At 49.9% G+C, this 15,492-nt stretch overlaps 1 protein-coding gene across 10 annotated transcripts in view; it reads right to left on the reverse strand.

Moving 5' to 3' along the window:
- Positions 1-1,013: 1,013 nt before the first annotated feature.
- GSE1 (Gse1 coiled-coil protein) overlaps positions 1,014-15,492 on the reverse strand; it is a 422,772-nt gene continuing 408,293 nt past the window's right edge. For 9 of the 10 annotated variants that reach the window (XM_061174308.1, XM_061174307.1, XM_061174309.1 and 6 more), the window contains 7 exons: positions 15,267-15,379; positions 14,758-15,028; positions 12,857-12,970; positions 11,701-12,066; positions 9,907-10,191; positions 5,645-5,748; positions 1,014-4,948 (listed from right to left, as the gene is read on the reverse strand). In XM_061174308.1, the coding sequence (XP_061030291.1) occupies positions 4,814-4,948; positions 5,645-5,748; positions 9,907-10,191; positions 11,701-12,066; positions 12,857-12,970; positions 14,758-15,028; positions 15,267-15,379 (1,388 nt within the window). In that variant the 3' untranslated portion in view covers positions 1,014-4,813. The remainder of the gene's footprint in view (positions 4,949-5,644; positions 5,749-9,906; positions 10,192-11,700; positions 12,067-12,856; positions 12,971-14,757; positions 15,029-15,266; positions 15,380-15,492) is intronic. The other variant, XR_009698017.1, reaches the window with a different exon arrangement.

Raw genomic sequence — 15,492 nt, forward strand, 5'->3', positions numbered from 1 at the left:
TGCATAACTGCCACGCAAAGGAGCAGGCCAAGTGGCTAGAATGATCTGATGGACCAAACTTGAGAGGTTTAGCAGGCAACTGTGAACTTCCGACCGACACTCTGGGTATCTCTCGTTCTCTTGGCTGCTTCTGGGTAAGGCCCTAAAGGGTTGCTTATCAGCAAGAGGAAAGTCAGGGGAAAATCAGTTCCGTGTTATCGAGTGTGTGAGTGAAGCTGAAGACACGACGCCAGGGGGAAAAGTGGGGCCTATGACGTGGTTCTTGATGGACTGAGGGGAAGACAGTTCTAGGCAGCAGTGGCTCAGGTAATGGTATTGGCTTTTTTCCCTAGGAGGAAAAGTTTCAGCGCTAGCATGGCTCAGTCCCTTACAGAAAGTACATTACCTCCGGGGGGTGGGGGTGGGGTGGGGGGCGGCGGCGGGAAATGATCCTCTAGGCCTGTAATGAGTAGATTCGGTAACCAGCTGGTTTCCAATGGTAGCACCGTCAGTCAAAAGCAGTCACATGCCATCTCGAGGGTTATGAAGGGTGTACGTGCGTGATCAACTGGGCCTAAAGAATATCTGCTGGTGTTTTTACCCTTCAGTGTTTAAAATACAGACTTACTTCAAGTTACTCAAGCACTATTCCTCCGTCCCAGATGGGTACCCAGCTGTCCCTCTCACAAGCAGCTATTGTTTAAGCACCGAAGGGCTGCACATGGAGGGATGAGGACCCAGAAGACCTGGTCTCCATCACTTAAGAGATGACAGGACTTGTCTTTTCATCTCTCTCTTTCGCAGAATCCTTCAGATTTAATCTGGGGAATCTTCTAGAATGAAACTACACGTTACTGTGGCGGTTCAGGAGTCCTGTGTATGTCAGATCTCACCCTGAATCCCCTTCTCTTAAAACCTGGCTGAGGCACAGATGAATCTGTCTTCACACTTTACCTGTAAAGCTGTGTAATCGTTGAGCTCTTATTTTTATTTTTTGGCCTTATTATAACATAGAAAAGATTTTTCTCTTAAGATGATTTAGGAAGATTTTATTTTTTGGATGTTGTCAGAAATTACAGCAATATATTCATAAATACCTAATTACTACATTCAACAAATAATATTACAATACAGTTAATTCAAACAAGTACACTTAGAACAGGTTTAATTTCACAGCATCTAAACTGCCCCCCAGAGTGACCGAGGCACCGTTCCTCCTCCCTCCATGTACTGGTTGACTGTTCTAGCAGTTAAGCACAGGTACATACAAAGTAACACGACTGATTGATTAGCGTGGTCTTCCTCGGGTCAAGGCAGAGTTAAGGAGTTAAGGTTAAGCGCTGGATCAGAAAGTCGGGGACAGGCTACTGCAAGTAGTAAAGTCGATAGTGTGGTTACTTGGGAGAGGACAGGGCTGCTGCGAAGTGGCTAATCCACGCTGTACGATGAACAGCATCGCGGTGCTGACCATCTCCATCTGGTGGCAGGTCCCTGGAACTTGCTACACTTTAAGCCGTGGCCCAGAGGGAAAGGCGGGTATGCAATCTAATTTTGGAGATGTGACAGCATTGTGAGCTACTTGACAAAACACCATCCCACGTACAAACTTAAGATTTCCTGTTAGAATAGTTTAATGCTTCGCTACTTTGCTGAAGGTGTGGGCTCCTTTTAATATTCTTTGAGTTTCCCTGAGGGTGTATAATCTATTAGCATGTTAATGCCAATTAAGTGTTTTGTTTCCTTTAGAATATAGACTACACTGTTGAAGAGCCTATCTTGGTCACTTATCTGAGATAATGGATTAAGATTATGATATTTCATGTCAGTTTGGCTTGTTTCTATGTGTGGCGCCAAGTTTGGGGGAAAGCTCTGGGTTGCTAATGATCTGACTAAATGCAGAACCACACGACTCACTTTTGGAAGGGATCCCGCACAGGTTTAGCGAAACCCCCTTCAGAGGGCAGACGGCAGCCGTCTCTCCCAGGTACCATGGGAAGACACAGGTCGTGAAGGACTGTTCACAAAAATACTGACACAGAAGTTCCATGATCAGTTCTAGAGCAAATGCGGTGTACTTCTAAACTTTGTCTTTCAAACTCGATGTGAAACAGCTGAACAAAAAGCTTCAGGGATTCCATATTTCTGTTTCTCTGTCAGTTTTTAAGCCCAAACTGAAAAGAGGCTCTGATGCTACCATGCCCTTTCAGAATAAGTGTTTTCAGATTATAAAACTAATTATTGAATGGAACAAAAAAACCCCCAAGATTGGGTACTATGTCTCTGGTGCACTTTCGTTACCTTTTTCTTAGTTTATTCATGTTGCCTTATGGGTTTGTATTTATATTCTGATTGTCCTATTACTTCTTGAGCCTTAGAATATTCAGAGACCCTCACAGGTACGTGGGAGTATGGGGAAGCAGAGTGATGGAGCAGCTCAGAGGTGGGGCAGGGGGAAGGCAGTTAGTTCTAGCTCAGTGACACAGCTGCACCCCTGGGCAGGCATCCCTTTAACCTCATGCCGCGTCCTCCTCCCCAAAAGCAACGAAACACCAGCAGACACAGGCGCTCCCCTCAGGTGGTAACAGGATGGGGCTGTGCAAGTTATCAGATCTACTTTTCTCTTTGCTTTTTGGCCAGGACCCTTACCAGAGCCGAGGAGCAAAGGCATCCAGACATTTTCTACTACGGAGGAAGGAGAACTGGGGGGAAGTGTTAAGATGTAACCCTTAGGCCTTCAGAGACAGCAGGCAGATTTTAGGTAGAGAAATTCAGTGACGTTTTGCCCTGATCGTTGGCAGTGGGGCTCCCTCTCAACACCTGTCGCCACCTGTGGCACATGGCGCTCTCTGTGGCTTTGCAGGGGAGGAGGCCCCCAGAAGAGCCCTTAGTTCTCGTCAAGTCGTTTCTGTAGAGAGAAAAGCACTTGCTGACTGCTGATAATACTGGCGGCACTTTTTGTCTGAGTTTGCTAATAACGAAGATTCTTGGCAGACATACAAAGCAAACTGTGTGGGAACAGATAAAGTGACACAATGCCATCTGCCAGCAAGCTGTTCCGTGCAGCTAAGGTCTGGGGCCGAGAGCATGGCCACTGATCACAGTGAGTAGCCTTCCTGAAGGTCAGCCAGCCCTTCCCCTGGCCCAGGGCGTGATGCTCGGGTCCCCTCCCCTCCCCTCGCCCGGGCAGACCAACCACTGGCTGCTTTGGCCTCTGGTTCAGGCCCATTTGGGCAAGAGATGCCTTCCTGATCTAGATTTCACACTGCCTGAACCCGCAATAACTGGGGCAAGAAGGGAGGGCTCCCCCCATGCTTCGCATTGAAACGATCATCCCCGTTCCTAGCTGCTCCTGTGGTTGGCACAGTCAGTCAGTCCAAGAAGAGAAATTCTGCGCAGACATTGTTCACCCTACTTTCAGGCTGGTACAAAGCTTTGCATCTAAATAAATAAACCCTATACAGTTTCTACTTTGCACCTGCGCAGACTGCTGTAAGACACCTCAGCATCCTGTCCCAGCAGCCGCTCCCTTCCTCAGAGGCTCTTTTCACGAAGCCCGTGTGCGCCTGCGCGCGTGAAGGTGCACACGCAGCGTCCACCTGGCTCCCACTGGAGCCCGCCCCTCCTCGCTTCGTAGCATGGGTTGCGGTGAACTGGCTGCTGTCCGGAGCAGGGGAGGGGCGCAGGAGGAGGTAAGACGTAACCATGGCTTTCTACATCACTCTGGTGCAACTCAAAAATGAAGTGATCGCATAGGCGCCAGTGGTAAGCTCTTTTACTTTTCTTCTTCTTTAATTTTTTTAAAAACACTTCAATATCTTAATGTCCTGACCAGCAGCAGTACAAACACTAAAAGCAAGGTGTTTTTTTTTTTTGCCCAGAAAAACAAAACAAAAACAAACAAAACCCCCAAACAGGAAAACAAACAACAAAAATCCCTCCAAACCACATATTAAAAATGGCAGGCTTTTTTATAACAATAATTAAAGTAATAAAAACATACAAAACTTTGTTTTTTTAATATATATACACAGTACAAGGCTGAAGCACCTTTGACTTTCCTCTCAAAAATTTACGTTTGTATGAAAACACCCCTACCGCAGTAACAATCTGGTGGGTGTGAATAAATGTGTACATAGAGCTCTGTACATTTTCCCCCATGAAGTAATAAAAAGGTACCTTCAGTTTGTTGATTCGCTTTATCTTTAGGTAAGATAAGAGCTTTTCTGGGGAAAAGCCTTTGGGTGAGGCTTCAGTACTGTTGCTTTGTGTGCTCCTAGGACCTGTTGCTTTGAAGAAAATTTTGCAGAAAAGTAACTGAAACAAATAAGCCCTTTACTTAAAAATGCACCCCACCTTCCTTCCACTGAAGTAGGTCTCAGTCCCAGGGAGGACTGAGACCGGCCACCACCCCCTGCAGCCAGAGCAACCTGGGTTCTCGAGGCCTAGTAACATGGCAACACAAGACAGAACACCAACGGTCCGATCCAATCTTACACACCCAGGGGCCAGAAATGATTGAATTTTAGTGTTGGTAATGGAGCCTTTCATCTTCAGATTAAAAAATCATGACGTGGGGAAAGAATAAAACTGCCTTTAAAAAGAAAAAACTGGGTGTTCTACAGGGGTTGCTCGCTGAATTACAAAGGCGATTCAATTGCATTGAAGTCAAGGCGAGTTCGTTCTTTTTTCTGGAGCCTGGAATCCTTTGCTTCATGCATGGCACATTCTCATTTTTTTAAGCTTCAAACCTCCCAGTGAAAAATATTAAATATTCAAGGTAATAAAATAGATAATATTTCTATACTATAGGTTCGGCCTAGTGCAAGGGAAACCGTCACCTAGGATATCCCTTAAAGTAACCTCTAGGCCAATGCATTGCAGGCAACGCAAGGCACTTCCGTAAGTGATCCAGTTCTGCCTGGAGTCGCTCCCTTTCTGAAACAATCTTCTGTTTCTGGCTCCTCAACTCCTGGAGAGAGAGAGAGAGAGAAATTCACGTAAAACACTCATCTCACGTGGTAAGGAAACGTGTGTGTGTGTGGGATGCCTGAATGCGCCGGAGGCCAACCTGCAGCACTTAGAACCAGTTCTAACTATCCCCGAGGTTTCGGATTCTTACGGTACCTGCTCGCTCCCATAGGAACAGTGTCCGGTGCTGTCTCAGCTTCAACCCTGAGATCTGAAAAATTAGCCCTGCCGCTATAAAACTTTTGCTGCTTCAGGAGCGGCCAAGATGTGTAAGACCCAATCGGAGACAAGCCCCCATCCCGCGGGCGGGCGGAAGCACAGCTGCAGGGCTGAGCCTGGCAGCGGGGGGAGTCTGACTCGCCTCAAGAGCTTTCCTCCCTCCCTCCTCCTGAGCAAATCACAGGAGGGGGAGACTGACACAGGCAATAAATAATTCCCCCGAAGGCATATACACACAGCATCGTCGCCCTTCCAGGATCAATAGTCTGCAAATGAATGACGCTTCCCTCCTTAGGTAAATCTTTCTTTGGTATTCAACTGACTCCTGAATTTCCCCCCTCAGACTGTTTTGATCTCTCAAGGGCAAAATTTCCCTTCAAAACTTGTCTGTATGGGTGCTCTTGAACCCAGACTCGAAAGGCTGAACAAAAATAAGCATTATGTGTTTTGCCCCCACGTGTGGTGCCCTGGGACTCACCGCCATGCTGTGGGAGAGCTGCTCGGCCGTGAGACTGAGGCTGTAGTGCTGGGCCTCCAGCCGCCTGCACTGCGTCTGTAACACCTGCCGCTCTAGATTTTGCTCTGAAAAGAAAGCGATGTTGAAACATTTCCTGTATGCAGGGGCCACAGGCCTGGCGAGTGTTCCCCTCTCTCTCTCTAGAGCAGCCAGCAAAGTCCTCTCCTTTGGACCACACTGCTCCCAGCCCTCTCCATCATGCTGGTAAGTACGTAAGTAAGTATCACTAAAGTAAACCCAACCCAGTGGAATGAGGACCAAGGATCTAGCATCGAAAGGCAATTTTAAGGGATACAGGTTAGGAAGTAATTAAGGATAAATGATGGGCCTTAAAATGCATTTTTCAAAAAGAAAGATAAAAAGATAAGGGTTAGGTATGAAAACATTTAAGCTGTTAAAAATTTATAGTTTTAATGAGTAAAATAAAATCTCTGCCTTTCCAAAAGATACTGAGCCTGGTTTTAACAGGAGAGTGACTTCAAACCTTCAAGAATAAACCCCTGCTTTAACAGTCTCTTCAATAAGTGGTGCTGGGAAAAGTGGGACAGCTACATGTAAAAGAATGAAATTTAGAACACTCCCTAACACAAAAATAAGCTCAAAATGGATTAAGACCTAAATGTAAGACCAGATACTGTAACACTCTTAGACGAAAACATAGGCAGAACACTCTCTGACATAAACTGCAGCAAGATCTTTTTTGATCCACCTCCTAGAGTAACGAAAATAAAAATAAACAAATGGGACTGAATTAAAGGCTTTGCACAGCAGTGGAAACCATAAACAAAATGACAAGACAGGGGCTTCCCTGGTGGTGCAGTGGTTGAGAATCTGCCTGCCAATGCAGGGCACACGGGTTCGAGCCCTGGTCTGGGAAGATCCCACATGCCGCAGAGCAGCTAGGCCCGTGAGCCACAATTACTGAGCCTGCGCGTCTAGAGCCTGTGCTCCGCAACAAGAGAGGCCGCAACAGTGAGAGGCCCGCGCACCGCGATGAAGAGTGGCCCCCGCTTGCCACAACTAGAGAAAGCCCTCGCACAGAAACGAAGACCCAACACAGCCATAAATAAATAAATAAATAAATATTTAAAAAAAATGACAAGACAACGCACAGAATGGGAGAATATATTTGCAATAATGAGACCCACAAGGGATTAGTCTCCAAAATATACAAACAGCTCCTGCAGCTCAATATCAAAAAAAACGACCCAATCAAAAAAAAAGGGCAGAAGATCTAAATAGACATTTCTCCAGAGAAGACATAGAGATGGCCAAAAAGCACATGAAAAGATGCTCAACATCACTAATTATTAGAGAAATGCAAATCAAAACTACAATGAGGTACCACCTTACGCTGGTCAGAATGGCCATCATCAAAAAATCTACAAACAAATGCTGGAGAGGGTGTGGAGAAAAGGGAACCCTCCTGTATAAGTTGGTGCGGCCACGATGGACAAGAGTACGGAGGTTCCTCAGAAAACAAAAGAATTACCATAAGATCCAGCAATCCCACTCCTGGGCATATATCTGGAAAAAACCATGATTCGAAAGGATACGTGCACCCCAATGTTCATTGCAGCGCTGCTTACAATAGTCAGGACGTGGAAGCAACCCAAATGTCCCCTGACAGAGGAATGGATAAAGATGTGTACCTATATACAATGGAGTATTACTCAGCCATAAAGAAGAACGAAATAATGCCATTTGTAGCAACATGGATAGACCTGGAGATTGTCATACTGAGCGAAGTCAGACAGAAAAAGACAACTATCATATGATATCACCTGTATGTGGAATCTAAAGAGATGGTACAAATGAACTTATTTACAACACAGAAATAAAGTCACAGATGTAGAAAACAAACTTATGGCTACCAGGGGGGAAAGTGGGGAGAGGGATAAATTGGGGAGACTGGGATTGACATGTACACACTACTGTATGTAAAATATGTAACTAATAAGGACCTACTGTATAGCACAGGGAACTCAGTACTCTGTAATGGCCTATATGAGAAAAGAATCTAAAAAAGAGTAGATATATGTTATATACATAACTGAATCACTGTGCTGTACACGTGAAACTAACACATTTGTAAATCAACCCTACTCCAATTAAAAAAAAAGAATAAATCCCTCCTTTATACGAAGTGTTTCAGAGAGTGGAAACCAGGGAAGGCTACCTGACTGATTTTATAGAAGCCAGAACAATCATGATAGCAGGATAAAGTACAATAAGATCAATCTAATACCACTTAAGAACATAAATTAAAAATCTTAGAAGTACTAACAAATCAAATTCAGCAAGGAGTAAGCAACATCAGAAAACATCAATAGGTGAAAAACAAGGTTGTCATCTCAGTAAATCTAGAAAATACATTAGTTGACTTTCAACAACCGCACACCAGAAAACTCAGCAGCAACTTACTGGAGCGCTTGTAAAGTTTCACAGAAAAGAGCCCCACAGGTGTCCCTGTTCAACAGCCTACAAATGATCCTAGGCAATACAGCATGACAAGAAAAAGGAAATGTATACAAATTCAAAAGGAAAGAACGAAACTTTTTATTGGCAGGCCTGATCATCTATGATCATCTAAGGAATAAGGGACGACAAAAACTAAAACATCCCCAGTAACAACAACTAAGTGATACCTAAAACTAGATCTAATAAAAGGAAATTTCCCCAAATCTATAAATTCAGTGTACCTGAAAATCTAACAGGAGTTTTTTGGGTGGAACAAAAAAGGCGATCCTAAAATTCACCAGGGAAAGCCAAGGGCCAAGAACAGCTGAGCTGTCAGAAAAGTCAGGGTGAGTTACTCCAGACAATGGGGAGCTGCAAAGCTACGGCAGTGACACAGGGACAGGCCAGGAGAGCACCCAGAGACAGGCCTGGGCACGTGGGGAGTACACTGCCTGCCAGGGGCACAGCCCATGGGGAAGAGGGTACCCCATAAACCTCCAGGATAATTGGTTGTCTGGGTGGGAAAGAAGGAGTTACACTTCTACCTTACTCCATCCACAGAAATGAATTCTATGCATAAGAAAAGCAGAACTTGAAGACTTAGAAGGAAATGCATTTGTTATCATGTCCTTGGGGTAGGGAAGGAATTCCAACAAGGCATCAAAAAATAAACCCAGAAAAGATGGATACATTTCACTCTGTTAAAATAAAAAGGAATGCTATTAACACATATCCTTCTGGATATATATGTACTTAATAAATTCAAAATGAGGGTTCCATTTGAAGGAGAAAAGGAAGCAAAATGTAGGAGTTGATACTATACATAAAATAGGGTAAACAAAATCCTACTGTATAGCACAGGGAACTATATTCAATATTCTGTGATAAACCATAATGGAAAAGAACTGAATGCATAACCAAATCACTTTGCTACACACCTGAAAATAACAACACTGTAGATCAACTATACACGTCAATAGAAAGTAAATAAACAAAATGTAGGAGTTGACACTGGTTGTGGCTATGTGGGCATTCCTTTTGATTGTACTTGGCGCGTTTTAAAATGCTTACTTTAAAATATTTGAAATGATCATGATATTCATGATAAAATTAAGACTCCTGTATGATATGGTAATAAACAGAATTTGGGAGTGGCAGTGGCCTGGGTTTTGACATGCTGGTGGCCAACAAGGGTTCACCTCCTGTACAAAGCACTGGTCCAGGAGGACCACAGAGCATGTGGGGGACACCGCCACGTCGCCGAGACGCTGCACACGTGAGCAGCCTGGCCATGTGGGGCTCGGCTAAGTGAAGCCACTTTGCACTTTCCAGGACCCTTGTACGTAGCCACAAGTGTCAGGACTGAGATAATGTTTAGAAGTGCAATGGAAGACAGCAGAGGGCGAGCAGGCCCAGGTTTGCCCTGTCACACTGAGTGGGGACAGGCGCCTGGTGCTTAAACTCCTCCAGTGAGGATGGCCTCAGGTTTGTCGGTGAGGAACTGCCCCTGTAAGCCAGCCTGGGCACCCACAGAAGCCCGAGGAACGGTTCTGGAAACAGGCGAAACGGCTGACGGAGACATACCTTCCGGTGTTTCTGCCTAGTTGTGGCCCAGGGACCCCGAGAACCCCGAGTGCTAGCGCCATGACTTAGAAACAGTCCCCAGCCTGGCGACAAAATGTGGCGCCGACTGGCCTATTAAGCTTTCCTTCCCTGTCTTTCCCGGGCCCTCGCCTGGGCCCGCCTCCCGCTCCCCTGCATACCTTCTACGTGTTCCTGGTAAGCTTCAAAAATGGCCTCGATCCCATGCCACTTGCGCCTGGGGGGGTCCTCGTCGTCCTCCTCTCCGTCGTCGTCCTCCTCCTCCTCCTCCTCCGAGTCCGGGTCCATCTCCTGCGCCAGGGGGCCCTTCCTCCCGGCGGGGGGCTCCTGCTGCCCGTCGCGCTGGGGCAGAGGCCGCCGGCTGGAGGGCCGCAGTTCGGGGATGTGGTAGTGGACAGAGGCGTCGACGCTGTGGTTCTGCTCTGCAGACAGCACCCCTGCGCTTCCTGGGGAGGAGAAGATGGCTCGTCACAGGGCCTGTGGGGACCTGTGCTGGAGGCAGGCGACAGAGTCGGCGTGACTGAGGTCTCCCCGCGGACAAGACGAAGCATGATGAGGCCTGTGCCCTTCGGAGGCCAAAGACGGCACCATCAGGAGGGCTGAAAAGAGCCATAAAGACGGCAGCAGGCAGAGCAACTAAGCCCGTGCGCCACAACTACTGAGCCTGCGCCCTACAGCCCACAAGCCACAACTACTGAGCCCACGCGCCTAGAGCCCATGCTGCGCAACGAGAAGCCACTGCAATGAGAAGCCCATGCACCGCAACGAAGAGTAGCCCCCGCTCGCCGCAACTAGAGAAGAACCCGCACGCAGCAACGAAGACCCACTGCAGCCATAAATAAGACAGCAGCAGGCCTGGATTCAATTAATCGCACCACGTGTACGAGCTCAGCTGTGTTAGGCCCTGAGCTTCGACACCGTGTTCTGTGAAACTGTGGGTTTGAGCTTGGTCTACAGTGGGCCCTCAGTAAGTATCAGCCCCCGCTCCTCAGGAAATGCAGGCGCTCCAGTCCCTGAACACACCCCGTGCCCTGCCGGCTACCAGGAGGCCGCTAACTGGCGGGGGCCTGTGTAGACAAGGTCCGCTCTGCCTTGTGGCCCTGCTGCTGGTGGTCTAACAGGCGCAAGCTGCCTCCCCGCGTGGACAGCAGCCTCGGGCAGTCAGTGGATTCACAACAAACTTCCAATAAAGTGCTCCTCCTGCCTTGGGGAGTTTTTTTTTTTTTTTTTAAGATCACTGCAAAAACCACTGCCCTTTGCTTTTTGAGTATCATTTCATCTCTGCTGACAGCATTAATTTACCTGAAGGATACTGACAGACCTGTATGTCTAAAAGTGCTACTTACCTAGTCAGCTTTTCTAGGTTGCAGTAATAAAATTTCTTTTACAGGTTTTGGCATGATAACCACATTACTTTCTTCTGGCTACTGGAGTACACAGAAATTTATTTTACACTCAGTAGTGATCTAATCACTGAGAATTCTTTTCTAATCAACTTGAACCTTTGATTCAGTGGCAATGAAATGTACTGACCCCTGTTCTCTGACCTGCAGTGATTCCTACCAAAATGTCCAAGGGGCATGAATCTGGGGGCTCACACATGGGGCTGGAGCAACCAGTATGTCACACAAAGTGCTTGCTGGGTCTAGTTATCAAAGGACAGGGAGGTTTCCAGGTGAGTCTGTAGGGGAAGCTGGGAGATCATTCAGCTGTAGAAGGCATGGATCCTGTTTTTGCTGAAAAGGCTCCTCGAAGGGCCTTATTAAATTCAGATGGCCTCTCTTGCTAAACTTCCTTGACGTGTGGTCCGCGGACCAGCAGCACCCGGGCACCCGCTCCAAGTGGTGCGCTCTCAGGCCCCACACTGGACCTGCAGAGGCAGAACCCGCCTCTATCCCCAGGTGCCTCACGCACCCTGAGCGGCGCTCCACAACAAAGCCAGGCGGCCTCGTTACCTCTGTGCTTCTGCAGGGCTTTCTGGGTGGACTGCAGGACGGACTCGTGGAACTGATGCGCGAACTCTTCCGCCACGAAGGGCTCCCACGGCTTGCTCTTCCCGTTGATGCCGTGGGACAGCGGCACGGGGATGTCCTTGGGCGCGGGGCCCCGGATGTAGTGGAGCATGCTCAGGCTCTTCTTGCCCCCAGGGGTCTCGCTCGGCCTGGCTTTCTCACTGCTGGCGGGCGCTGCCTCCTGGACTCGCTCCTGGGGCCGGAGCTGTTCCAGTCTCCCAGGCTCCGTGGCCTTCTGGATGTCAGACAAGGAAGCAGTGATGCCCACAGGCTTCTCCGTATCCAGAGAGGCTTGCTGCGTGGCTGGTTCTTTTAGAGACAGAAAGTGAGGAACATGTTAAGACCTGCAATGTGAACGGGCCAACCCTGATGTCTAGAGCTTCCACTGAATGAAGACCTAGGACAAAGGACCCGGACTCCGGAGCCATTTAATTAAAGGTCAGTGTGCACTGTGTGGTCTGAGACGGGGTGTGTTTAGCAGCAAGGCCACCCTTGAAAGGTGCCCCAGGAGGGCATCTGAGAAGAAGCAGCAGCAGCATGTGAAGGAAGGAAGAAGCAAGTCGCTTCCGGTTATCCAAAAGGCAGGAAGTTACGTAGCCCGACCCGACCAGAAAGATCCAATTAAGAGCTGAGAACAGCACCGGACCAACAAGATTTCCTGCTCCGTCAGCAGGACAGTGCAGGAGAATCAGAGCCACAAAAGAGAGAGACAGAAGGTGTGAAAGCAGGTACTGGAGGGGCCTGCAAGACAAAGACACCGGGAAGAGAGCGAAGGGTGGATGGACGGGAGCACAGAGCCCAAGCAGCAGGTGCTGAGACCCGGGCCACCGCTGGGCGGACGGATGGTGGCCAGAGCCACGCTGACCACCGGGCACAGTCTGCCGCAGCCGGGACCCTCCCCCTGAACCCTCTGAGCCCCGACTGCCAAGGCTCGCGCTCCGGCCGAGGCGATCGTTCCCACGCACAGGAAGCTTGAGAGAAAGATGGAGAGAAAGAAGCACACGCTGTGTCCAGGAGGAAGACGACCTGGGGTGGTGGCCTCCGACCCTGGGCAGCCCCCGGGACAGTCCCGGGCGGTGGCGGGTGGGGCTGGCCTTACCGCTCAGGGACCCAGCAGGACTGTCCCTCGGAGAGTTCCTGAGCGGGTCTGCCACCGCTGCTGACAGCGCCTTCTGCTTCATGGCCTGGAGCAGCTCAACAAGTCTCTCTTTGTCTATGAGGAAAGCAGCCCGAGATTAACAAGAGGATCGTGTCGTTCCTGGGAGGGAAGGGGAGCAGGAGTCCAGCCCAGGCCGCGACCGGCAGGCGCGAGTCCTTTAGAATGAGAAACACAGAGCCACGGGGACAGGCTGGGTTTAGAGGAAGAAACTGCACTTTACACGAGCCCAGATTCCTCTCAGCTTTTACTACATAACATTTCAGGTGTGTTCGAGAACAGCTGTGTGTGTGCAGTGAATAACTGGTACCTGCGAGCTTCTGGGGATGAATTCTTATTTAAAAGAGAAAAAAGGGGCTTCCCTGGTGGCGCAGTGATTGAGAATCTGCCTGCCAATGCAGGGGACACGGGTTCAAGCCCTGGTCTGGGAAGACCCCACATGCCGCGGAGCAACTGGGCCCGTGAGCCACAACTACTGAGCCTGCGCGTCTGGAGCCTGTGCTCCGCAACAAGAGAGGCCGCGATAGTGAGAGGCCCGCGCACCACGATGAAGAGCGGCCCCCGCTCGCCGCAACTAGAGAAAAGCCCTCGCACAGAAACGAAGATTCAACGTAGCCAAAAATAAATAAATAAATAAATAAATAAATAAATTTAAAAAAAAGAAAAAAGTTGGCCCCGACAGAGGAAGCAAGCCCGAAGAGCCCCACAGAACCCTGGGAAGCACAGGATGCTTCCTGACACAGTCTCCTCCCCGCCACCTGCCACGCGAGTGCGAATCCCACGATGGCTGCCGTTTAGGGAAAAGGGACACCGACCCAGTGACGTCTGATGCCACAGATTCCCGCCGCAGTTCAGGGGCCTCTCACGGACTGAAACTTAAGTGGCCACATCACCGGCGACTTCCTCCAGGAATTAAGTCAGGCAGAAAGATGCTCTTCACAAACAAAACTATGCACGTTCCCAGGGATTTGCCCTGGTAATCGTGTCACTGCCCCCTCAAGAGAAAGCAAGAATTCCAGCTCACTGGTTCAACACAAAAACTGAATGCTACACCCCCGCTAATGAAATAAATGAAAGCAACTAGATGACCAAGAAGCACTTTTGCTTTCCTCTGACTTCCTTCTGGAAAGAAGTGAGCGAGTACCAGCAAGGGGAACATGGGGGTATGTACCCCAGGAAGGCCTAGTTTTCACCCGCGCCACCATCCTGGCACTGAGCGAGCGTGAGCGGCAGACCAAGGAAGCAGATGCCCCAGAAAGTGTTGAGACCGCACCACTCCCCCTGCACCATGGGCTCCAGCCCAAGAGTCAGCCCCGACATGGCCCTTGGTGGCCAGACCGATCGGAAGCATCTCTCAGGGCAAACGGTCCACTCACAGTGGGTGTCGGCTCTGCCCAGCTGCCACGGACCCCCCCAAGCCTCCTGCCGTCAGAATGCGAAGCCCAGCGGCCACGAGAGCAGCCGCCAAGAGAAAACGCCCGCTACCGAGAAGCCTGAGCACCTTGCTCGGGAAGGCGCACGTCCGCCCCACACCCAGGGCGGGTTGAAGGTGCTGGGAGACCTGACAAGGGACAAGAGCAGGCATCAAGCTCACGGTGGGCTGTACGCAGAACACGAGCGCGTCTTCAATTCCACCCGGGATGAGACAAGAGAAAGCAGGCTTTGAAGGGGGCCATGCGAGTTTCCGACAGAGAGAAGTGTGACGGCAGAGACAGTGGGGCAAGTCTGTGAGAGCAGAGGGGAGCCAGGAGAGTCCCAGGACGCCCCCAGGAGCCCGCGGCCCCGCCTCCTTCCTCAGAGACCCTCAGCCCTCCTGGCGCGGCCCCACCCCGCCCAGGCCTCACCTTTCCTCTTCTCAGTGCTGATGTGGGTCAGGTTGAAGATGGTCAGGAACTTCCTCTTCTCCTCGAAGTTGGGGCTGCTGTTCATCTCGTCGGGGCTGTAGCGGGTGGACAGCGCCAGTCTCGGCGAAGGCGTCTGCCGCTTGCTCTGAACCGTCGGGGGCGACGGGCTTCTTTCTCTCAGCATCCGCCGCCGCTTCCTCCGCTTCTGGCTCAGCAGTTCCTCCTTCTGCTGTTGGGTGGTCAAGCCAAAAAGTTGCAAAAACTCTAGCTTCTAGATTGGGAAAGAAAACAAATGAGTTTGAAACCACTGGCAGTGGCGTGTTTCCACTGACCCAGGGGCCCCTCCTGGGGTCCTCGAAGCTCTTGTGCCGTGGCCACTCCGCGCCGGGCCTGGGAGGAGGAGGGCCCTGACGGCGTCCCAACAAGCGTGGGAAAGCCCAGAGGCAGGCACCGAGGTGGGTGCCAGCAGCCCAGCCCAGAGCCTGACCGCAGCGACGAACCCCAGATACCTCGGAGGACGTGTCCAATTTGAGGGGCGGCTGCTCGGCCACACAGCGGAGGTGGGCCCTGACCTCCTCTTCGTCACTCTCGTCGTAGGAGTCGTCCAGGTCGTAGTAGTATCCTGGAGGTGGAACGGATCTATTCAGCTGGGCAGGGAGCCTCAATTCTCCAGTGGGCACACACAGGGCACTCCACCTGGCACGCCAGGCCCTACTGCCCTTTGAGCACCCCCAA

This window comes from Eubalaena glacialis, chromosome 18 (assembly GCF_028564815.1).
Source record: "Eubalaena glacialis isolate mEubGla1 chromosome 18, mEubGla1.1.hap2.+ XY, whole genome shotgun sequence".
In the NCBI taxonomy this organism is placed as follows: Eukaryota; Metazoa; Chordata; class Mammalia; order Artiodactyla; family Balaenidae; genus Eubalaena; species Eubalaena glacialis.